General features: G+C 45.4%; 1 protein-coding gene across 2 annotated transcripts; it reads left to right on the top strand.

Moving 5' to 3' along the window:
* Positions 1–19,100: 19,100 nt before the first annotated feature.
* Positions 19,101–24,962, top strand: LOC125519733 (ATP-dependent 6-phosphofructokinase 5, chloroplastic-like). 2 transcript variants are annotated; one of them, XM_048684479.1, is made up of 15 exons: positions 19,101–19,312; positions 19,495–19,553; positions 20,297–20,629; positions 20,742–20,823; positions 21,356–21,429; positions 21,649–21,760; positions 22,302–22,397; positions 22,478–22,579; positions 22,686–22,760; positions 23,379–23,519; positions 23,595–23,711; positions 23,800–23,904; positions 23,979–24,059; positions 24,348–24,476; positions 24,606–24,962. In XM_048684479.1, exons 3-15 carry the CDS (start codon positions 20,322–20,324, stop codon positions 24,771–24,773), a joined length of 1,590 nt encoding a protein of 529 aa, XP_048540436.1. In that variant the 5' UTR covers positions 19,101–19,312; positions 19,495–19,553; positions 20,297–20,321; the 3' UTR covers positions 24,774–24,962. The 2 variants fall into 2 exon arrangements, with proteins under 2 accessions (XP_048540436.1, XP_048540435.1); XM_048684478.1 differs by lacking the exon at positions 19,495–19,553 and having other exon boundaries at positions 19,103–19,312.
* Positions 24,963–25,474: the final 512 nt, after the last annotated feature.

Raw genomic sequence — 25,474 nt, 5'->3', positions numbered from 1 at the left:
CCTCATGGGTAAGATGAACAAGACTCCGTTCTCAGGAACAATGGAGCAAGCAACCAACTTATTGGAAATCATACATACAGATGTGTGCGGTCCAATGAGTGTTGAGGCTCGCAGTGGTTATCGTTATGTTCTCACCCTCACTGATGACTTGAGTAGATATGGGTATGTCTACTTAATGAAACACAAGTCTGAGACCTTTGAAAAGTTTAAGGAATTTCAGAGTGAGGTTGAGAATCAACGTGATAGGAAAATCAAGTTCTTGCGATCAGATCGTGGGGGAGAATACTTGAGTCACGAATTTGGCACACACTTAAGAAAATGTGGAATAGTTTCACAACTCACGCCGCCTGGAACACCTCAGCGTAATGGTGTGTCCGAACGTCGTAATCGCACTCTATTAGATATGGTGCGATCTATGATGACTCTTACCGATTTACCGCTATCATTTTGGGGCTATGCTTTAGAGACTGCCGCATTCACTTTAAATAGGGCTCTGTCGAAATCTGTTGAGATGACACCGTATGAATTATGGTTTGGGAAGAAACCTAAGCTGTCGTTTCTAAAAGTTTGGGGATGCGATGCTTATGTCAAGAAACTTCAACCTGAAAAGCTCGAACCCAAGTCGGAAAAATGCGTCTTCATAGGATACCCTAAAGAAACTATTGGGTATACCTTCTACCTCAGATCCGAAGGCAAGATCTTTGTTGCCAAGAATGGATCCTTTCTAGAGAAAGAGTTTCTCTCAAAATAAGTAAGTGGGAGGAAAGTAGAACTTGATGAAGTATTACCTCTTGAACCGGAAAGTGGCGCAACTCAGGAAAATGTTCCTGAGGTGCCTGCACCAACTAGAGAGGAAGTTAATGATGATGATCATGAAACTTCAGATCAAGTTGCTACTAAACTTCGTAGGTCCACAAGGACACGTTCCGCACCAGAGTGGTACGGCAACCCTGTCTTGGAAATCATGTTGTTAGACAACGGTGAACCTTCGAACTATGAAGAAGCGATGGCGGGCCCGGATTCCGACAAATGGCTGGAAGCCATGAAATCCGAGATAGGATCCATGTATGAAAATGAAGTATCGACTTTGACTGACTTGCCCAATGATTGGTGAGCCATAGAAAATAAATGGATCTTTAAGAAGAAGACAGACGCGGATGGTAATGTGACCATCTATAAAGCTCGGCTTGTCACTAAGGGTTATCGACAAGTTCAAGGGGTTGACTACGATGAGACTTTCTCACCTGTAGCGAAGCTGAAGTCCGTCCGAATAATTTTAGCAATTGCCGCATTCTATGATTATGAGATATGGCAAATGGACGTCAAAACGGCATTCCTTAATGGTTTCCTTAAGGAAGAATTGTATATGATGCAGCCGGAAGGTTTTGTCGATCCTAAGAATGCTGACAAGGTGTGCAAGCTCCAACGCTCGATTTATGGGCTGGTGCAAGCATCTCGGAGTTGGAACATTCGCTTTGATGAGATGATCAAAGCGTTTGGGTTTATGCAGACTTATGGAGAAGCCTGCATTTACAAGAAAGTGAGTGGGAGCTCTGTAGCATTTCTCATATTGTATGTGGATGACATACTATTGATGGGAAATGATATAGAATTCTTGGAAAGCATAAAGGCCTATTTGAATAAGTGTTTTTCAATGAAGGACCTTGGAGAAGCTGCTTATATATTAGGCATCAAGATCTATAGAGATAGATCGAGACGCCTCATCGGTCTTTCACAAAGTACGTACCTTGACAAGATATTGAAGAAGTTCAATATGGATCAGTCCAAGAAGGGGTTCTTGCCTGTATTGCAAGGTGTGCGATTGAGCACGGCTCAATGCCCGACCACGGCAGAAGATAGAGAAAAGATGAGTGTCGTCCCCTATGCCTCGGCCATAGGGTCTATCATGTATGCTATGCTGTGTACCATACCTGATGTGAACCTTGCCGTGAGTTTGGTAGGAAGGTACCAAAGTAATCCCGGCATGGAACACTGGACGGCGGTCAAGAATATCCTGAAGTACCTGAAAAGGACCAAGGAAATGTTTCTCGTTTATGGAGGTGACGAAGAACTCGTCGTAAAGGGTTACGTTGATGCTAGCTTCGACACAGATCTGGATGACTCTAAGTCACAAACCGGATACGTGTTTATTTTGAATGGTGGGGCAGTAAGCTGGTGCAGTTGCAAGCAAAGCGTTGTGGCGGGATCTACATGTGAAGCGGAGTACATGGCAGCCTCGGAGGCAGCACACGAAGCAGTCTGGGTGAAGGAGTTCATTACCGACCTAGGAGTCATACCCAATGCGTCGGGCCCGATGACTCTCTTCTGTGACAACACTGGAGCTATTGCCCTTGCCAAGGAGCCCAGGTTTCACAGGAAGACCAGGCATATCAAGCGTCGCTTCAACTCCATTCGTGAAAGTGTTCAAAATGGAGACATAGAGATTTGTAAAGTACATACGGACTTGAATGTAGCAGATCCGTTGACTAATCCTCTCCCTAGAGCAAAACATGATCAACACCAGAATTCCATGGGTGTTCGATTCATCACAATGTAACTAGATGATTGACTCTAGTGCAAGTGGGAGACTATTGGAAATATGCCCTAGAGGCAATAATAAAATGATTATTATATTTCCTTTTTCATGATAATTGTCTATTATTCATGCTATAATTGTATTATCTAGAAATCGTAATACATGTGTGAATACATAGACCACAATGTGTCCCTAGTGAGCCTCTAGTTGACTAGCTCGTTGATCAACAGATAGTCATGGTTTCCTGGCTATGGACATGGGGATGTCATTGATAACGGGATCACGTCATTAGGAGAATGATGTGATGGACAAGACCTAAACATAAGCATAGCACAAAGATCGTGTAGTTCGTTTGTTGTAGCTTTTCTGGATGTCAAGTATCATTTCCTTAGACCATGAGATTGTGCAACTCCCGGATACCGTAGGAGTGCCTTGGGTGTGCCAAACGTCACAACGTAACTGGGTGACTATAAAGGTACATTACAGGTATCTCCGAAAGTGTCTGTTGGGTTGGCACGAATCGAGACTGGGATTTGTCACTCCGTATGACGGAGAGGTATCTCTGGGCCCACTCGGTAATGCATCATCATAATGAGCTCAATGTGATCAAGTGGTTGATCACGGGATCATGCATTACGGTACGAGTAAAGTGACTTGCCGGTAACGAGACTGAACAAGGTACTGGGATACCGACGATCGAGTCTCGGGCAAGTAACGTACCGATTGACAAAGGGAATCGAGTACGGGATTGATTAGGTCCTCGACATCATGGTTCATCCAATGAGATCATCGAGGAGCATGTGGGAGCCAACATGGGTATCCAGATTCCGCTGTTGGTTATTGACCAGAGAATCGTCTCGGTCATGTCTGCTTGTCTCCCGAACCCGTAGGGTCTACACACTTAAGGTTCGGTGACGCTAGGGTTGTATAGATATGAGTATGCAGTAATCCGAAAGTTGTTCGGAGTCCCGGATGAGATCCTGGACGTCACGAGGAGTTTCGGAATTGTCCGGAGGTGAAGAATTATATATAGGAAGTGTAGTTTCGGCCATCGGGAAAGTTTCGGGGTCACCGGTATTGTACCGGGACCACCAGATGGGTCCCGGGGGTCCACCGGGTGGGGCCACCCATCCCGGAGGGCCCCATGGGCTGAAGTGGGGAGGGGAACCAGCCCATAGTGGGCTGGTGCGCCCCCCCCTTGGGCCCCCCATGCGCCTAGGGTTGGGAACCCTAGGGGAGGGGGCGCCTCCACTTGCCTTGGGGGGTACTCCACCCCCTTGGCCGCCACCCCCTTAGGAGATCCCATCTCCTAGGGCCGGCGCACCCCCCTAGGGGGCCTATATAAATGGGGGGGGGGAGGGAGGACAGTCGCACCTCAAGCCTTGGCGCCTCCCTCTCCCCTGCTACACCTCTCCCTCTCGCAGAAGCTCGGCGAAGCCCTGCTGCGTTCACTGCTGCATCCACCACCACGCCGTCGTGCTGCTGGATCTTCATCAACCTCTCCTTCCCCCTTGCTGGATCAAGAAGGAGGAGACGTCATCCGCTCCGTACGTGTGTTGAACGCGGAGGTGCCATCCGTTCGGCGCTTGGTCATCGATGATTTGGATCACGACGAGTACGACTCCATCATCCCCGTTCTCTTGAACGCTTCCGCACGCGATCTACAAGGGTATGTAGATGCACTCTCCTCTCTTTGCTAGTTGACTCCATAGATTGATCTTGGTGAAACGTAGGAAATTTTTTTGTTTTCTGCAATGTTCCCCAACATTAACTCCTGTCGGGATATCATCTGACTTAACTCCTGCTGGGTTATCATCTGACTTAACACCTACCGGTTTACCAAGTCCCAGCCGGGTTATAACTCCGGCCGGGTCATACCGCGGGGTATATCCCCGACACCAGCCTTCCTAGCGAAGATGCCGCTACCCATCTAAACAACTTTGTTGATTTTTGTGATATGCAAAAGAAGAAAGATGTGGATAATGATATTGTTAAATTGAAGCTATTTTCGTTTTCGCTTAGAGATCGTGCTAAAGCTTGGTTTTCGTCTTTGCCTAAAAATAGTACTGATTCATGGAATAAGTGCAAAGATGCTTTTATCTCTAAGTATTTTCCTCCCGCTAAGATCATCTCTCTTAGAAACGATATTATGAATTTTAAGCAACTTGATCATGAACGTGTTGCACAATCTTGAGAGAGGATGAAATTAATGATACGTATTATTACATCGGTGTGCAGAAAAACTTAGTAAGTTTGTACTCATTCACCATGATTTACCTATCATCTTATTGTTAAGCACTTATTTGATAAGAACTTATTTAGCAAGTTTTGTATGCAATCAATATGATTTGCCTGCCATCTTTTTGTTAAGCACTTATTTGGTAACAATTTATTTAGCGAATTTTTGTATGAATTCACCATGATTTACATGTTAAGAACTGAATGCCTTACCAAAGAAACTATTATTTTATTTTGTTCTCGTGAAATACTTGAGCCAATTTTAAGGAAAATTGATGGGAGAAAAAAATCAAAAATGGAAGAGGAAAAAGGAAAGAAGAAGAAGAAGAAGAAGAAGAAGAAAGGGGGGCATACATAGAGAGGTTTTGGACGAAGGAAAGGTGAAACTAGAACAATGCCCGTGCGTTGCAACAAGATATAAATATTCTAGTATGTTAGCTTGTGATTTACCTGTCAATAATAATGCGATAGTGTTAATAAATGTTCATCAAATTCTGCCCGTGAATTACCTTATATTTGGATTATAAATCTGGTCAGTAAATTAAAGTGAAATTGGTTCAGAAGGTAAGTAAATTAAAGCAATTGATTATCATATACATGGAAGGTTGGACGAAGGGGTGGTGGGAAGAAAAGTGAAATGAAAACCTTACGTTCTTTTTAAGTAGTATAGTAGAGATATAACAAGACAAAAATGTTTATCAAATCCCGCCAGTGATTTACCTTATGTTTTGATGAGAAGTTTGATAAGTGTCGTGGAATTGTCATGACAGATGTCCTAGAAAAAGGACTTAGTCGTAGGGCCATCGCAACTAGGAAGCTTAAAAGGGGTTAATCGGGACAAAGGACACGAGAAGTTTTATACTAGTTCGGCCCCTTACGATGAAGGTAAAAGCCTACATCTAGTTGTGTTGGAATTGCTAGGGTTTCGATCACCAAGAGGCTAATTCGCCGGCTTGGTTATCGATCTCTTGTTTCTTGCCCTAAGCCGCCACCGGGTCGCCCCCTTATATACACGGGTTGACGCCTGGTGGCCTACAGAGTCCCTGCCAGCTCATAAATCGAGTCCGGCTCGGTGACTTCTTTTACATGCCTTTCTTTACAAGTCTTTCCTTACATACGGCGGTTTACAATATTGGGCCTTAAGCCGCCTCTAGGCCTTTAGGACTTCTATAAGATTTAACAACCTATCGCCTTGAGTGTTTACTAGGCTTCCTTTGTGACCCGCCATTTGGGTCTTGACCCGGCCCCTCCTGGGCGGGTCATAACTGATAGTTATATCCCCAACATTAGGCCCCAAGTTGACTTTGAACTTTGTTCTTTGTCAATCTTCAACACTTAGACAAAATCCATCTTCTTGTCCTCGCAGAGGTTTTTTGTAACCCGCCATGACGTCATCTCTCGAAAACGCAAAAACCTTTTATGACGTCATCTCTCAACGGATCTTCACCTTTAATACCTCCCGAGAATCGAGGCGTCCGTTTAGTTGGATAACCATTATTTGAGTCTTCCTCGATTTTTGCGCCCGTCTGTTTGCTTTTTTCCTTATAAATAGGCACACGGCCGGTTTTTCTCATTCTCCTTTCTTCTTCATCTTCCTCCTCTCACAACCTCCACTACTACTCGAGCTCCGCCGCCATCGCAGAGCACCTCGTCATCGTCGACCTTGGCCGCTGCATCAACCCGAATCAGTTCAGAGAAAGGCGATGACCTTCTCTGGAGGATCCGTGGCCGTAAGTATTCACCCTTTGTTCCTCAGATCCGCACTTAGAGCTTCTAGGTTTTCCTGCGTGTTCTTCGTAGTTCTTCATGGTTCCTCGTAGTTCTTCCACTGCCGCCTCTTCTTGATCCACAAAGATATGTATGCTTATGCGGTAGTTGTTTGGTGCTTCCTCTTGAATTTAGTAGACCCTTTTTTCTGGTATGAAGGCCGCATTAGAACTGATGAACTCATCTGGGCTATATTTTTAGGTCTAGAAAATTTTCATTTTGAACGGCCATTTGATCCATAATAATATCCAGAAGTTAAGAAACCTATTTGTCTCCATACTTCACCAATTTTGCCGCTGGTATTTCTCAAGTGTCTGTAGTCATGGCGGCTTACTGCGCCGGCTTACTTTTCCTTATATGACATTAGCCCTTATTTAAGCCGACATTACTCCCATGTACCATTATCACTTAAGTTAACCATTATCATTGAATTGAACCGGCAGGTTGTTTTCCTTTCAGCTTGTGTTTGAACATCATGCCGTCCAAAACGCCGACTGTCTGCAACTGGGTTCCTTCAATAGTCACTAAGGACACTCTGAAGGACTTCTTTACCATAGGTTTTTTGCCAGGGAAGAATATTATGTCCTACCGTGCGCCTGACCCGGAGGAGGAACGGCCCAATCCAAAAGATGGTGACGTTATCGTCTTTTTCTAATCACATGAACCGTGGCTTTTCCCCACCCGGCTCAAAGTTCTTCGGAGATGTCCTCCATTTTTTCAAACTCCATCCTCGAGACCCTCGGGCCTAATTCCATATCCAATATCTGCAACTTCCAAGTTCTCTGCGAGGTGTACCTTCAAGAAGAACCGACTGTAGAACTCTTTACAGAGTATTTTTATCTGAACCGTCAGAATGAGTGCACCAATGGCCCTAGCCTGGAACTTGGAGGTATCTCAATTCAGCGTCGACAAGGCGCTGTCTTCCCCCTTATAGCATTGCCAAGTCATCCCAAGGACTGGAATCAGACTTGGTTTTATTGTCAAGACACTTCACCAGCAAATGAGCATCCACTGTCGGGTTATCGCTCAAAGCGTCTTGACTCCAAATTTGCACTTCCTGACAAACTCACTGCTGCTGAACGCAAGAAGCTGATACCATCCATCAAAAGGATTAATGCTTTATTGGGGAACGACTTAACCGGAGTTGACTTGACCCGTTGCTAGGTTGCGTGGCGGGTCATCCCTCTAAGCCGTCGATCAAAATTGATGTATGAGTATGGCGGAGGCCCAAATGACTCTCTTCGTCACAGCTCCGTTCAATTAACTGAAGAAGATATTGTTTCAATGTCAACCCTTCTGGTGAACGGAAAATATGAAGACTGCAGTAAACTCGGGTTAAACCCCTTCTGCAAGCTTAACCCGGTGCCAGAGGTAAAGAAACTCGGATCTCTCTCCTTTTATTTTTCACAGCCGTATTGTTTTTTAATACTTGCCTGACCTTTCATCTTGTTTTTACCTGTTTACAGGCCAAATCTGATTTCTGGAAAGTCAAATATGACCACGAAGCTGCCAAGAAAGCGAGAGTCGCCGCCATAAACGCCAAGAAAAAGACCCGGAGGTCTAAAAAGAAGAAGAAGAGCACCGCTGAAGACTTCTTGAAGCTTGACGATACTTCTGAGTCGGAGGTAGCCCTTGACTCCCTTGGCCAACTTTTTAATAATCTTATTAACACTGATGATTACCAGGATGACACTGGGGCCAGTCAGGCTGTGGAAGAAGAGGTAACTATTTCCTCCGACTCAGCCCATTTGCCAAGACAGAAACTTCGAGTCGTAACCCGGAAAGTAAGGTTTTCACACCCTTTGGCTTATCTAGACCCTCACTTTCTTTTGAAAAAGCAGCAACATGAGAGCCGCCGTCAAGCCCGGAACGAAGACGAGCCGCCTGTTGTTCTTCAACAAACTCCTCAAAAGCACCGAAATGAGGTTTACTTCTTTGTCTTTGACTTTCTGTTTAATGGATCCTTTCCCTTTCATTACTTAACTTTATTTTATCTTTTCAGGAGGTGTCTCACTCTTCTGGCGACTCGTCTCAGACCCAATTTCCGACCTTTAAGACTGCCCCTGGGTAAGAAAAAATCCTCTTTCCTCCGTGTTTTTCAAACTATATATTTATACTGACAGTCCTATAATATTTCTCTTGGTGGTCAAGCTAAGTCCAAGAAGGCAAATGCAACTAAGCCGGTGGAAGACCCGCCAGTTCCTGTCCCTGAACCGGCCATGCCATCTTCTCCTCCGTTAACTGATACTCTAGAAGACTCGCCTGTCAATGCAGAAGCAAATCCTCCTGAGCCGTCAGCTGACGATACCACCATTAACCCTTCTGCCACTGGGCCATCCAGCTCGGCTAACCCGCCATCACCGTCTGCTCAAGACTTTCTGATCACTGGGAGCCGCTTCGTTGAGCCGGGGAATCCCACCATGTTGGCTCGTCATACTGAGAAACAAGAGGCGCTGGAGAGACAAAAAGTGTGTTTTGATATTTTGCATTATGACCATCTGAATGCCAACGATATATTATCCGGCTATCTCAGCCATGTGCACTCCAGCCGTGACTCGAAGATTGAAATGGTCAAGCAGTTGCAGCTGAAGTACGAGGTACATTCTTCCAACTTATATTCTGCCAGCCCCCAAGTCTTCAGATTATGAGAAAACCGGAATGATCCGTAGTCCCCAAGGGCTGGTTCATTTGACCGTAAATGAGCCGGTTCGTTGAATTTTCATAATCGTCTCGTGCCGAACTCAACAAATATTGTAGTCCGGCTTACCCTTGAGATACTTGCTGAATATCATACATTAGCCCCCAAGTGCCAAGTGATGTTACTTTGTAAAGTACTTGGGACTTGAAGTATAGTAGAGTCATAAAAATTTGTTTTGGCATACATTATTAGCCCCCAAGTGTCAAGTGTCTTTGTAGTGCAAAGGCACTTGAGACTTAAGTCTTGAACTTTGAGCTTTGATACACCTGTATATGTCTTGCAGAACGCCCTATCTGAGTTGGGTTTGCAATTGACTGACGCCAAGACCCGGCTGGCGGATCAGGAGGCAGAAATCAAGGCTGCCGACTCCAAGCTTCAATTAAGTCTTGGTGAGACGGAAAAATTGAAAAACAGCTTGACTGCCAAGAAGAAAACCTGGGCTGAAGAGAAAACACTGCTGACACAACGCGCCGAAAAGGCGGAAGCAGCTCTTGAGGAGGTTACTACAGAACTGGCCGGTTTAAATAACCGGGTATCTCAAATGGTGTCTGCCATCTTTGGTAAGTCATCTGTACTGACCTTTTGTACCTTATCCTGACCCGGAATATAAACCGATGGCTGATCCTTTGTTTATAAAACATGTGCAGGCCCACGAAGCAAAAATTTGAGCCAAGACAATGTGATTAAACTAAAGGCAGTGTATACCTTAGTAGAGCAATTGTACATTGGCGCACAACGGGCACTTTCCGCTATTTCTCCTGCCAACCAAGGACCCAACCGGCTCAGTGATGTCTTAAAAAAGCTGTCAATCTTACCCGCCAGGTTCCAAGAAGTGAAGGCTCCTGTGCCAGAGCCGGAGCTTTGATTGCCCTGAGCCGCTCCAAGGCTTGGGTGCCAGATCTAGACCCTGCCGACGTAGCCAGTGGGTATCCTACCGTGAAGGAAGACGGATCTCCCTTTGAACAAGATGACTTCATGGCTTGTGTGTGCGGAGTTCGTCCTCAGGCGACTATTCTTGGAGATGAAACTGATATCGACAAGTATCAGCCGGGTTTTGATGTGGAAAATAAGAATATGGCAACTCCCTCGTACAAGGTGACAGATTTAATCCCGCCTGTTCGTGAACATACATTTGCTCCAGAAGTTGATCCGGCCGGCCTGATTGACGAAGAAGCAGAATTTATTGCCGTGAACGTTTTTGATTGGTCAAAGCCCAGCTTCCAATCAGCAGAAGGCGGTGAACCGGCGAGGGAGGAATGATGACCATCTTCATGGGCTTGTAAAAGCCTTGTAATATATTAGTTTTTGAAAACACTGCATATTCTGCCTATGCCACCGCGCATAAAACACCGTGTGTTACTCTATGCTTTCTGATGTTAATATATGCATCATATTTATGGTTGTCCCTGCAATACTTCAACTATGTTCCTGTAGATAAAAAGGAAAAACCTGGCTTGGTGGCTTAGTACCAAACGGGTCAGAACACCCGGTTTATAGCCAATATTTTTATCATAGTAAAAACAGAACCAGATGTAAAAAGAAAACAAGGCTGAAATAACCTTTGATTAATACAGAAAGCAACTGTTCATAAACAATAGCCACACCTGTACCTTTGATCTCCAGACCATCGGTTTAAAGGACCCGGGTGATGAAGTTGATAATCCAGTCTTTTTTGAGAAGTCAATGCTTTTGAATACTTAATGATTATCATGCCCTGGCGGCTTGTTGTCAAATAGTCCAGCCGGTGAAAAGACCATACTGATTATTTGTGAAATTGAGACAACAAAAAACCAATAAGGCAAATAACAGGTGTTAAACAAAATTAACCTTGTAATTAAAGGTTGGGGGGTTTCTTATTCGAATACGATCAGTAAACTGGACCAAAGGGGTTAAGCTAAGGTTCGAATACGACCATATAGCCCCTAGTGGTTTTGGCGTTGCGCCGATCAAGAGGGTACCGACAGCTATGTTCTCTTTGGTTCGAATACGACCTATGTTTGAACAGGAAGCCCCCAAATGACCTTGAGAGGTTTTTAACGACCCTGATTCAAATACGATCCAAGTCGGACCCAAAAGGGGTTAAGCTGTGATTCGGATACGATCAAGAAGCCCCCTAGTGAGTTTGGCTTTGAGCCGATCAAAAGGGTTACGACAGCTATGTTCTCTTTGGTTTGAATACGACCTATGTTTGAACATGAAGCCCCCAAGTGACCATGATAGTTGCAGCTAGACTCGAATACGATCATAAGACGGACCAAAAAAGGTGAGACTTGATTCAAATATGATTAGTTCCTTAATAGTCATTTGAAAATAGTAGTAAGAAATAATAAAGATGCGTAATCTTTCTGAAAAGAAAAGAGACCGATGGTCCTGCTTTATTACTTATCATAATATATACAACCTCAAAGTATGTACATGATGAGAGCTAGTGGCTCAGGTGTAGTATGGTCGGAGTTGAGCAATGTTCCACGGTCGGCGGGTCTCCTCTTCCGACTTACGTGAGTCTTTGTGCTCTCGAACGTCAATGAGGTAATATGACCCGTTGTTTAAGTTCTTGCTGACCACAAAGGGTCCTTCCCAAGGTGGGGATAGCTTGTGTGCATCTGATAGATCCTGGATGAGCCAGAGCACTAGGTCACCTTCTTGAAAAGTCCTGGACTTAACCCGGCGGCTGTGATAACGGCGAAGGTCCTGTTGATAAATTGTTGATTGAGCCACTGCTAAGTCTCTTTCCTCATCTAACAAGTCAAGTGCATTCTGCCTGGCTTGTTCATTGTTAGCTTCAACATAAACCGCCACACGGGGCGAGTCATGACGGATGTCACTAGGCAACACTGCTTCCGCTCCATAAACCATGAAGAAAGGTGTACAACCTATAGACCTGTTAGGGGTGGTGTTGATACTCCACAACACTGAGGGTAGCTCCTCTACCCAACAACCCGGTTTTCACTGCAAGGGAACCATAAGCCGGGGCTTGAGACCTTTTAAAATTTCTTGATTTGCTCTCTCAGCTTGACCATTGGATTGAGGATGGGCTACAGAAGAAACATCAAGCCGGATATGCTCGCGCTGACAGAACTCCTCCATAGCCCCTTGGGATAGATTAGTGCCATTGTCAGTGATAATGCTGTGTGGAAAACCAAAACGGAAAATCACCTTTTTCATGAACTGAACCGCTGTGGCCGCATCACACTTACTCACTGGTTCTGCCTCAACCCACTTTGTGAATTTGTCAACTGCCACTAAAAGATGTGTCTTTTTATCCTTAGACCTTTTGAAAGGTCCAACCATGTCAAGCACCCAGACCGCAAACGGCCAAGTGATGGGGATCATCCGCAGCTCTTGAGCCGGCACATGTGCTCGTCGCGCAAATTTTTAACATCCATCACATCTACTGACCAGATCTTCTGCATGAGAGTGAGCCGTCAACCAGTAAAAACCATGACGAAAAGCTTTAGCCACCAGAGATTTTGACCCGACATGATGACCACAATCGCCCTCATGGATCTCACGAAGTATTTCTTGGCCTTCTTCAGGGGAAACACGCCACTGAAACGCTCCAGAGACGCTGCGATGGTAGAGTTCTCCGTCAGAAATCGTCATTGACTTAGACCGTCGGGTTATCTGTCGGTCCAGGGTCTCATCCGCTGGTAGCTCGCCCCGGGTCATGTAATCCAAGAACGGCACTGTCTAATCTGGGATGGCGTGAAGAGCCGCTACCAACTGCGCCTCCGGGTCAGGAACAACTAGATCTTCTTTTGTAGGTAACTTAACAGACGGGTTATGCAAAACATCCAAAAAGGTGTTAGGTGGCACCGGCTTACACTGAGATCCCAATTGGCTTAAAGCATCAGCCGCTTCGTTCTTCCTACAGTAAATGTGCTCCACCTGATAACCTTTAAAATGGCCTGCAACAGCATCAACTTCACGGTGATAAGCCGTATGAGAGGATCTTTGGAATCCCACTTGCCTGACACCTGTTGAGCTACCAAATCTGAGTCGCCAAGACACCGGACCCGGCTCAGGCTCATCTCTTTAGCCATTCGAAGACCATGGAGCAACACTTCATATTCCACTGCGTTGTTAGTGCAAGGAAACATCAGCCGCAACACATAACAAAATTTGTCACCTCGAGGGGAGGTTAAAACAACTCTAGCCCCCGAGCCTTCCAACTGTCTAGACCCATCAAAGTAAATAGTCCAATATGTGTTGTCTGGTTTCTCCTCCGGCATCTGCATCTCTGTCCAGTCATTAATAAAACCAACCAGTGCTTGAGACTTGATCACAGTACGTGGTACATACTTCAACCCATGAGACCCAAGCTCAATGGCCCACTTGGTGACTCGTCCAGTGGCTTCTCTATTTTGAATGATGTCTCCCAAAGGAGCAGAGGTAACCACAGTGATTGGGTGACCCTGAAAGTAATGTTTAAGCTTCCGGCTCGCCATGAACACGCCATATATGAGCTTCTGCCAATGTGGATATATTTGTTTGGATTCAATCAACACCTCACTGATGTAGTAAACCGGCCGTGGAACCGGATGTTCCTTGCCAACCTCCTTGCGCTCCACCACAATTGCCACACTAACAGCTCGTGAGTTGGCGGCTACGTATAACAACAGCGGCTCTTTCTCAACTGGAGCAGCAAGGACCGGCAGCTCAGCAAGCTATTTCTTCAGATCCTCAAAAGCAGAGTTCGCAGCATCGCTTCAAACAAAATCATCCGTTTTCTTCATCATCTGATACAAAGGCATCGCCTTCTCCCCTAACCGGCTTATGAACCAGCTCAAAGCAGCAACGCGACCCACCAGTCGTTGAACGTCATTGATGCATGTTGGTTTGGCCAGAGATGTGATTGCCTTAATCTTCTCCGGGTTAGCTTCAATACCTCGGTTGGACAGCAAAAAACCCAAGAGCTTGCCAGCTGGGACTCCAAAAACACACTTGGCCGGGTTAAGCATCATTTTGTAGACCCGGAGGTTATCAAAGGTCTCTTTCGGATCTGTGACCAAGGTTTCCTATTTCCTGGATTTTACTACTATATCATCTACATAAGCATGAACATTACGCCCAATCTGATTGTGAAGGCAATTCTACATACACCGTTGATAAGTTGCCTAGGCACTCTTGAGCCCGAAGGGCATAGATACACAGCAGAAGGCCCCAAACGGAGTGATGAAAGCTGTCTTCTCCTAGTCCTTGACTACCATCTTGATCTGATGATAACCTGATAAGCATCCAGAAAACTCAAACGTGCGCAACCCGTCGTAGCATCAATGATATGATCAATATGGGGAAGAGCAAAAGGGTCAGCTGGACAAGCCTTATTTAAATCGGTGTAATCCACACACATATGCCAGGTGCCGTTCTTTTTGAGTACAAGCATCGGGTTGGCTAACCACTTTGGGTGAAAGACTTCCACAATGAACCCGGCCGCCAAAAGTCAGGCCACCTCTTCTCCAATGGCCTTGCGCCTTTCCTCGTTGAATCGTCGGAGAAATTGCCTGACCAGCTTAAACTTTGGATCAATATTGAGAGTGTGCTCAGCGAGTTCTCTCGGGACACCCGGCATGTCAGAAGGTTTCCATGCAAAGATGTCCCGGTTCTCACGGATGAACTCGATGAGCGCGCTTTTCTATTTTGGATCCAAGTTGGCACTGATGATGAACTGCTTGGATGAATCGCCAGGCACAAAATCAACCATCTTGGTGTCATCAGCTGACTTGAATTTCAACACCGGTTCATGCTCTGTTGTTGGCTTGTTTAAGGACGTCATGTCCGCCGGGTCAACATTATCTTTATAAAACTTTAGCTCCTCTGTTGCACAAACAGACTCAGCATATGCAGCATCTCCCTCTTCACACTCCAGGGCTATTTTCCGGCTTCCATGTACTGTAATGGCGCCCTTGTAACCCGGCATCTTGAGTTGCAGATACACATAACACGACCGAGCCATGAACTTGGCGTAAGCCGGCCGTCCAAACAAAGCATGATATGGGCTTTTGATCTTAACCACCTTAAAGGTTAATTTCTCTGCTCTGAAATCATATTCATCTCCAAAGGCTACTTCCAGTTCAATCTTGCCAACTGGGTATGCCGACTTGTTGGGCACCACACTGTGAAAAACAGTGTTGGATTGCTTAAGACTCTAATCAGTCAACCCCATCCGGCGAAACATCTCATAATAGAGGATGTTGATGCTACTTCCTCCGTCCATGAGCACTTTAGTAAATTTATATCCACCAACTTGAGGTGCCACTACCAAGGCCAAGTGACCTGGATTGTCGATCCGGGGAGGATGACCCTCTCTGCTCCACACAATAGGCTGTTCTGACCACCGTAAGTAACGCGGAATCGCCGGCTCAACGGCATTGACAGCCCTTTTGTGAAGCTTTTGGTCCCTCTTGCACAAACTAGTGGTAAATACATGATATTGTCCACTATTCAACTGTTTTGGGTTGCTCTGATATGCGGATTGCTGCTGATTACCTTGGCCGGGTTGTGGATTATAACCTCCTTGGTTACCCGTATGCCCCTGACCTTGAAAACCGCCTCCATCTGAACCGGCGCCCGGGCCATGAAAGCCGCCTCCACCTGAACCGCCACCAGGGCCGTGACTCCCATCAAACGCATTTGAATTCTTGAATGCCTTCATGATTGTGCAGTCCTTCCACAGATCGGTGGCCGACTTCTCCCGGGTGCCGTGTCTTGGACAAGGTTCATTCAATAGTTGCTCAAGGGTGGGGCCTGACCCGCCCGACCGAGGGGGTTGCCTACCCTTGCGCCGTTGATTGTTGCCCTGCGCATTGGTGTTAGCCACAAATTCGTCAGCCTTACGTTTGCTACCTCCTTGATTTGCCGGGTTATGCTGGTGACCCTTGCCGTTGCCGTTCTTCTTTCCCTTCCCTGTCTTTTCTTCATCAGACACAGGGTCCTTGGTACTATCAAAATCGGCATACTTGACGAGAGCCGCCATCAACTGGCCCATGTCGTGGCAGCCACATTTAAGCCGCCCCAGCTTCTGCTTCAGAGGTTCAAAACGGCAATTTTTCTCCAACATTAAGACTGTCGAACCGGCATCCATCTTATCAGATGAATGGATTATCTCTTTGACTCGGCGCACCCAATGGGTTGTGGACTCACCTTCCTCTTGTTTACAATTAGTCAAGTCCACGATTGACATAGGTTGCTTGCATGTGTCCTTGAAGTTCTGAATGAAACGGGCCTTTAACTCCACCCATGAGCCGATGGAATTGGGGGGCAACCCTTTTAGCCAAGTACGAGCTGTTCCATCCAACATCATGGTGAAATATTTAGCCATTGCCGCGTCGCTGACCTCCAACAGCTCCATGGCCATCTCATAACTCTCAATCCAGGCCCCAGGCTACAAATCGTCCGTGTAATTAGGCACCTTACGAGGCCCCTTGAAATCCTTTGGCAAACGCTCATTACGTATGGCCGGAACTAGGCAAGGAACACCTCCGGTTCTTGTGGCCAGCCCTGCCTCAACCGAAGTTGCTGGATAAGCCAGAAACGCTTGATGAGCCGCCTGTTCCGCCGCCAGTTGAATCGCTCGCTCTGCTTCTTGTCGGATCCTCTCCTGATCCGCCAAGTTAAGGGTTCCAGCCTGTCCCGGCTCATGCCTCTGCGGCCGGTTGCGCCATTGAACATTGCTTGACATGTCATTTGAATCCATACGCCTACTGTAGCTTGGGCTCCGGCTCGGGCGAGGGGTTGAATGGATCCTGTCTCGACTGTAAGAGTACGCATCCTGCTGCGCCAGAGCTGTTTGAAGAAGTTCTCTCACCCTTCGTGTTTCGATCGCCGCCGGCGAGTCGCCCTCCATCGGGAGAGCCGCCAAACGAGCCAAAGCCGCAATGAGGTTTTCCAAGGGATTGGAGAAGTGACCCGGTGGTGTTGGTACATAATGAGGCGGAGTGATATGTATACGAGGAGGTTCCATGGCGCGCGGCTGAACCGGTACCCTGGGTGTCGTGATCCGATTTGCCTCTGGCGGGTTACTTGTCCCGGGCCCAGGCGTATGAAAAAGGTTCCTAGGATCGAGCATCAGAGGTAGACGTGACTGAGTTTTCTGATGCCTTCTTCTCATGACCTTGTTTGACGCGTTCAGATCCACCGAGAGCCGGAAAGTCTCTGCTTGAAGCTGTTGAGCACGAGCGTCCAAAGCCGCCCGCTCCGTGGCCATCCTGACCTCTTCTGCTGCTAAATTTTCTTTAGCTTGTACCATCTCCTCACGTACGCGTGCCACCTCTGCGTCATGCTGAGCTTGATCCGCTGGCTCCACTACGACAGTCAACAAGGTCATCAGTTTATCCATGAGGTCCATCAGAATCTGAGCCGGGGGGCGCACGGGGTCTCCTGACCCGGCTGCGGCCGACCCGGTGGTTGTTGTTGCCGCTGCTGTGGAGTTCTGCCCCGGCTGTGTTCCTGCCATGAAGACTCCGGCCCAATTCGGCGGCTCAAGGGGGTCCGGAATACTGCTGCCATCGGAACAGCCCCCGAGCATGCCATCCTGCAGCTGATACAAAGAGTCCGTCTCTCCCGTTGATGATGTGGCGTCAGAACAGATGGCCGTCTCACTGCCGTCCACCGATTCTTCAGAGTATTCACCGCCGTTGATGCAACCTACGAAGGCATGCTTCACGACAGATTGAACACGGGTGGACTTCGCGCGCTGAGCCGTTTCGATGAGGTTGGTGTGGACGTCCTGCTCAGGGCCCGACTCGCCGATCCTGCCGATGAAGACATGAATTCCGCCGAAGGGGACCCGGTACCCGTATCAATTGAGCCGGCCTCGGGGCCCCAGCCTTCGTCGTTGATGTAGAGTTTGCCGCGACGACTCTTGGTCATACGACTCACAACGTATCCCTTGAGCCCTTCGAAGTTGGCCTTCAAGAACTCAAATGCACCGTGCGCTGGCCCCACGGTGGGCGCCAACTGTCGTGGAATTGTCGCGGCAGATGTCCTAGCAAAAGGACTTAGTCGTAGGGCCATCACAACTAGGAAGCTTAAAGGGGTTAATCGGGACAAAGGACACAAGAAGTTTTATACTAGTTTGGCCCTTACGATGAAGGTAAAAGCCTACGTCTAGTTCTGTTGGAATTGCTAGGGTTTCGATCACCAAGAGGCTAATCCGCCGGCTTGGTTATCGATCTCTTGTTTCTTGCCCTAAGCCGCCACCGGGTCGTCCCCTTATATACACGGGTTGACGCCTGGTGGCCTACAGAGTCCCTACCGGCTCATAAATCGAGTCCGGCTCGGTGACTTCTTTTACATGTCTTTCTTTATAAGTCTTTCCTTACATACGGCGGTTTACAATATTGGGCCTTAAGCCGCCTCTAGGCCTTTAGGCCTTCTATAAGATTTAACAACCTATCGCCTTGAGTGTTTACTGGGCTTCCTTTGTGACCCGCCATTTGGGTCTTGACCCGGCCCCTCCTGGGCGGGTCATAACTGATAGTTATATCCCTAACAATAAGTAAAATAAAGTAAAATTGGTTAAAAAAGATAAGTAAATTTAAGTGATTGGTTATCGTAAAAGATGGGACGAAGATGTGGTAGAAAGAAGGTGAAATGAAAACATTACATTCTAGTCAAATGTTGGCGTTGCCAGCTATTGACAACTTTATATAAGATAGGCAACACAACTCGGTAATCAATCAAGTAGTACATAATAATTGAAACAATGACAAGCATTGGCATGACAATTTTTGGCACCAAACCAGTGATGCTATCTATATATACTCCCTCTGTACTACCGAGTGGAAACAAACTCTGATTTTTATGAGAGGGAAATCCCCAATCCGTCGGCCGATTACAAACGCTTCCCCTTTCCAAAAACACATTTGGATATCGACAAAGGTAATCATCAATGATTGGTTGACTAGTGGGGTGGGTGTAGTCCCGTCACTGCCCTGCCCGTCGTTTCCGCCGCGCCCGAGCCGACGCCGAGCGAGCCACCAAATCTACAGCCGTGAAGGGGGCGGAGAGCACGCTGCCGGCAGCTTCCCCTCCCCTCGTCTCGCCATTTCCACGGATTCGAAGCAGAGCAGGTGCGTGTCCGTCTCCTCCCCCCTCTACTGTTCCGTTGCTGAATCCGTACGCTCCAATCCACCGCCTGCTGCGGTGCCGCCTCTCAGCAGCGGCGCCCGGCGGCAGGCCTCGCCGCTTCGGCACCTCCCTGCTAAGATTCCCGGCCTCGGCCTTGCTTGCTCACCTGCTCGATCGATTGCAGGCCGCGCGCGGTAGGTGGATGCCAGCGGCTGGGATACAGGGATTGGGGGTCCTGTTTTGGTCAGTTCAGATTTACTCGCTTCTGAAGACTACTAGTTAGGATTTCAATCTAGAAAACTCAGCTAGGGCCGTAGGCCAACTTGATTCCGGTGGCGCTTTGACGATCTGCCGCATTCAGCATATTCGGGTGCTTTTCCACCCACCTTTGTTCGAGGCACAAACCCACAGTGAATTTTTTTACTGCATCTGCTGGCGCTGGATCCATCAGTTTTCTGATTGAATAATTCCAAAGCACATAAGTTAGATTACTGTACCGCCACAGCTGCGTTTGATTAGGACAGGCAGATAATGTCTGCCTCTCTGTGGTGTTTCAGTGTTTCGATTCGACGAGTTTGCTGATGAGCAGTGCCCACATAAGCTGGGCGCATCCCTGAACTTGTGATGCTCTGCTGCAAGGGGATTGTTATTTTGTGGTGATCATGATTTCGAGTTTTATTTGTGGCTCGCGCAAATAAAACGCCGAAATCATGATGACTTAATAGACAGCTCAGCTTCCTGGAATGCCTAAGTTTGGTTCCCATATCACGCAACATCGCGAAATTACCACTGATCGAGCTTGGCTCTGTTCTTGAACTGTACAACCACTGTGCTTCGCTTATTCTGTGTATCTTCCCTTTCCTTGTTTGTTAGCACATATTTTAAGGCATTAGATGGGAAGTCTTCTTCAGCTAACTGTTCGGTTTATTTAACTTTTCCGTTCACCGTTTGAAGAGTGAAGACAGTAACTAGAATTTCCTCTGCAGACCTTGTCCGACGACGTCTTCTTGGATGGCCGCTGCTGTAAAAACAAGCGGTGGTTTCTGTAACACACAGCAGCAGTGGCTACACTCAACGAGAGATCTGTTTTTACATGGATCCACTCATTCAAATGCCAAAGAATGCAAAAGCAAGAAGGCAAAAAAGCCCATTTCACTGCGTGTGAAAGCTACTTCCACGAAAGTGGAATTAGATTTTAATGATCCATCTTGGAAGCAGAACTTTCAAGAAGACTGGGATAATCGTTTTAATCTGCCACGTATTACAGATATATATGACTTGAAACCAAGGCCAACTACATTCTCACTCAAGAAACAGAGGTTTTGTGCGCTCTCTCTTCTTTGTCATCTTTGAATTAATTAGCCAGAATTCCTGTAAGCTAATAACTATGCGGCATTTCTTATCCAATGCCATCTATTATCACTCTGGTAGAACTCCTACTGGTGATGAAGATAGTACACCTATGGATATGTGGAATGGTTACGTGAACAATGATGACCGAGCGCTTATGAAGGTTAGTACTCTTACGAAAATTTAGCATCATACCGGAAGACTCAGACGTTAATTTGAAATTTAACATTTCACAGCGTTAGAGCCATCATTGAGCTGGGTGAGATCGTTTACTACTCCTGTACAGAAGATATGAAGATATGTTGTTGTAGTCTTTTAGACACTGGCAATCGGCAAGCATCATTGCACGCTTTGATGTTAACTTTTATAATAATATGGTATTTAAAGTTACAATGAGTATGATTATGTAAATATTCTCTATGGCAAATCTACTACTGCTATTCTCATATAGTGAATTTAAATACTTCTTTGTATCTTAGTCATGAAAGTTCAAACTGCTTGCTGCATGCACTTTAAAACATCTATTTGTAATGGAGTAGTCATAAATTTTGTGATATGCTTTCTCAGCAGCTAACTTCTATGATGCACGGCATCACTGCATTTATTAGCTCCTAAAGAAGCATGTAGCTCGCAAAAGGCAGCTTTTATTTTTGTTCCCACTATGCTGTGAACTTAACATTGCAATGCTACTTTAGGTGATAAAGTATTCGTCGCCTACTTCTGCTGGAGCAGAGTGCATTGATCCTGACTGTAGCTGGGTGGAGCAATGGTATGATATCTTCTAGGATACAAAGAAGTATTTAAATTCACAATATGAGTACTATTTCTGTCTGTGCCACAAGGATGCCATCTTTCTTCACATGCTATGTGTTATTTCACATCAACTTCTGCCCTTTTGTTTTCTACAATGGCGGAACTGCTACTTGTTTGTTAGATTTAACTCTTGAGAATCTTAAAGAGTCAGGCAGTGACAAATAGCTTTATGCAGGGTGCATCGTGCAGGGCCTCGTAAGGATATATACTATGAGCCAAATGAAGTAAAAGCTGCTATAGTTACTTGTGGAGGTCTCTGCCCTGGTTTGAATGATGTCATCAGACAGGTCCCTTTCTTTTAGCATTGTTCAAACAAATTTTGTTTGGCTGGCATGTCTACCTAAATTTTGGTACATGCCCATGGTACTCATTGCGGACTTCAACTTAAGTAAGATTAACCAGCTCTGCAAATTACAATTGGGGCTATGAAGCTCTGCTTATCCTATGATTTCTCCAATCAGCTACAAATAACATAAAAAATCAACAAATTCATTGAGTTTCATGCACAAGGTGTTACACACACATTCATTTGTCTAATGTAAATTGCAAATATAAAAGTGGGGCAAATTTCATCAGTGCATGATATTGACACGGTACTTTTATGAGTCCCCTGATCCTCAAACAGAAATGCGAGTGTTATCATTTAAAATTTCCGTGCAGCCTTTTTATCAGTCCATGCAGTTTTTCATAGATATGTTTTGTGGTTTTGTTGATGCTTTCAAACGGAGCATTTACCCTATCCAGTATTCTGGCAAGCAAATGATATAATAGACTCGAGTGCAAATTTTTGGTTAATGTTGAGTATATGACGTGTATTTGCATCTGCAGGTAGTATTCACCCTAGAAACATATGGGGTTAAGAATATTGTTGGAATTCCATTTGGTTTTCGTGGATTTTTTGAAAAAGGTCTAAAAGAAATGCCTGTAAGAAGCTCCTCTCATAAATCAGCAAAATAGTTACTGCTTATTAGGTTCTCAGATTTCATTTTGGTAACACCATCCAGCTTTCACGTAATCTAGTGGAGAATATTAACCTTGCTGGTGGAAGTTTTCTAGGAGTCTCCCGTGGAGGAGCTAAAACTAGTGAAATTGTAGATAGTATACAGGTAAGCAATCTGAATTGCAACAATTTTATTCTGTGTTGGTTATTCCTATACTTTTTAATAATCATGGGTTTTTCAGAAAATGATTAATGATTATCTGGTTTTTTAGGCCAGAAGAATTGATATGCTTTTTGTACTTGGTGGAAATGGTACCCATGCAGGAGCAAATGCTATCCATGATGAGGTTCTTATATCTTTATATTTCTTGTCAGTCCTTTATTTTTACCCCGAAGCAGTTGGAAAACATCCTACTGTGATTTTTATATATAATAAAGTTAGTATGGTTAGTACAGAAGTTCAATAATTAGGGGATCAGTATGAATAGTATTTACATATGGTAGTTACAAACTGAGAGGAGATAAGGTTGTAAGCATGGGATTAAAGATTTTGTTGAATACACGACTTGAGTCTCTGGAGATGCTTGTGCTTGGTCCTGTGGGTCATAAGAATCAGGTCATCACAAAGATTGAAGTCCAAGTTATTAATTGTAGGAGGATGTTCTTGAAGATGAGGTCATTCCTCTGTTTCCTGATATTCCAGCATGAATATATGATAATCATCATACTGAAGGAGGTCATTTCTTGTCAGTCCTTCATCCAAATATTACATTAGCCCATGAATCTTTCAGAATTAAATGGAACCTCGCTTAAGTTTGAACCCAGATAGGTGAAGATGCATGGATGCAGAAACCCCCACCGTCCATCTTGTTTCATCTTGCTTTCAAGATTCATCATCTTGAACGTTCTATATATTTCTGTTCGTGCACAATACCTATTCATTCCCCTTCCCCAAACACTTGCAGTGCCGTAAAAGAAAGCTCAAGGTTTCTGTTGTAGCAGTTCCAAAGACCATTGACAATGATATACCTTTAATGGACAAAACATTTGGTTTTGATACCGCTGTGGAAGAAGCTCAACGGGCCATTAATTCTGCCTATATAGAGGTAGACTGCTGACTCTCTCTCTCTCTCTCTCTCTAAGCCATACTCTATGATATTATTAAAACATCATGTCATTAGGCACGTAGTGCGTATCATGGTATCGGCTTGGTCAAATTAATGGGAAGAAGCAGTGGTTTCATTGCAATGCATGCTTCTCTTTCAAGTGGGCAGGTTGATGTCTGCTTAATACCAGAGGTTCGTAAACACTGCGCTATTTGTATTGAAACGTACTATTTCTAAACATGGATGATGTACCAATAGAATCTTATACCTGTATGAAAAGGTCTCATTCGCGCTCGATGGAGAATATGGTGTTTTACAGCACCTCGAGCAGTTAATAAAGAACAAGGGATTCTGTGTGGTTTGCGTTGCTGAAGCTGCAGGACAAGTAAGTGAGCTCATGGTGGTTTTAGCCTTTGGCTTTTTCCGCTCCATATACCACTGATTAGCTTCTGTTTTCAGGAGTTACTGCAAAACTCAGGCGCAACTGATGCATCAGGAAATACAATACTTAGCGACATTGGTGTTCACATGCAACAAAAGGTTTGTATATGATAAATCTCTTTACCTCGGAAAGGTCGATTTTATAATGTACATGCTGTCCTTTGATACAGTAGAAAGTTAGATGGTTATGGTGACATTGAACTTGGTCTAGCCTTATTCGTCTTACCGTACTAGCTTTTCTAGCTGCTTATATGAGGTTGCTGAAACTGAGTGTCCCCCATACTTCCATCCTCCCGTTTCTCTGTTCCATTCTGGAAGTCGTCAATGGACAGCATTTAGTGACGCTGATTACTGTTACTATTTAGTGACACTGATTACACTCTGCAGATCAAGATGCATTTCAAGGGCATCGGTGTCCATGCTGATATAAAATACATCGACCCGACGTACATGGTCCGGGCTTGTCGTGCCAATGCGTCCGATGCGATTCTGTGCACCGTGCTTGGGCAAAATGCCGTAAGTTAAATCAGTTTCCTGCACGCCCTTGCAGTTTAATTAATCTTCTCTAACCGTAGACGTACGGTTCACCCATGTTATTATCCACAGCCTGCTCATGTGAGAATTCTATGATGCTGCCCTGTGCAGGTCCATGGAGCGTTTGCCGGGTTCAGTGGCATCACTTCCTGCATCTGCAACACTCACTATGTGTACCTTCCGGTCACGCAAGTCATCACGGCACCGAAGCGTGTAAACCATAAGGGCAGGATGTGGCACCGTTGCCTCACGTCCACAGGCCAGCCGGACTTCCGCTGACCACCTGTTGCTACAGAACTTGAATGATAAGTGCTATGGAATTTCGGTGTTAAGTTTTTGCCCTGTGCAATCAGTTCGGTTTTTCTCTTTGTGTAATCAGTGAAGTTTTTCAATGTTAAGTACTAGAGAATCTGAGTGCTGTGCTACATAATTAGTCCAGTTTTTGCTTGTGCAATCAGTTCAGCTCAACTTTTGCCTTGTGTAACCCTTCTTATTTTTTCCTTGCTCAGCGAGTTCAGTTTTTCCCATTTAACCTGCCCATCTTTGATTTTTGTGTCACCAGTTCAGTCAGTATTTAGATGTTCAAAATTTCCTTTGTGTAATCAATGTAGTTTTTGCATTATAACCCGTTCAGTCATTTATACTCCCTCCTGCCCCAAAATAAGTTTTGTGGTTTTAGTTCAAAATTTGAATTGAACTAAAACCACGACACTTATTTTGGAATGAAGAGAGTAATATGTTTCAGCGGTACAATTTTTCATTGTGAAAATTTTCAGTTTTGATAGTTTCAGTGGTTCACTGCTGGTGTTTTGGTCACTGGAACGCTGATAACATGGGAATCTGCCTGTTTTTGCCTTTTCCCCCCTCTTATTTTGACCATTTGACCTGAATTAGTGGGCTAAGGTCACTCAATCTGCGTCCAGTCGAGATCTCCCAAAAGCTGGTTCTCCCAAAAAAAATTGTGCGAGAAATGAAGAAAA

The sequence above is a fragment of the Triticum urartu genome, chromosome 7, assembly GCF_003073215.2.
Source record: "Triticum urartu cultivar G1812 chromosome 7, Tu2.1, whole genome shotgun sequence".
NCBI lineage: Eukaryota > Viridiplantae > Streptophyta > Magnoliopsida > Poales > Poaceae > Triticum > Triticum urartu.
This window is presented reverse-complemented; position numbering and strand designations above follow the sequence as displayed.

Coding starts and splice junctions, on each gene's coding strand:
- LOC125519733 (XM_048684479.1), top strand. CDS start 20,322: ATGGCCGCTGCTGTAAAAACAAGCGGTGGTTTCTGTAACACACAGCAG. Junction 22,580..22,685: donor AAATTGTAGATAGTATACAG/GTAAGCAATCTG, acceptor CTGGTTTTTTAG/GCCAGAAGAATTGATATGCT. Junction 24,477..24,605: donor CCGTGCTTGGGCAAAATGCC/GTAAGTTAAATC, acceptor TGCCCTGTGCAG/GTCCATGGAGCGTTTGCCGG.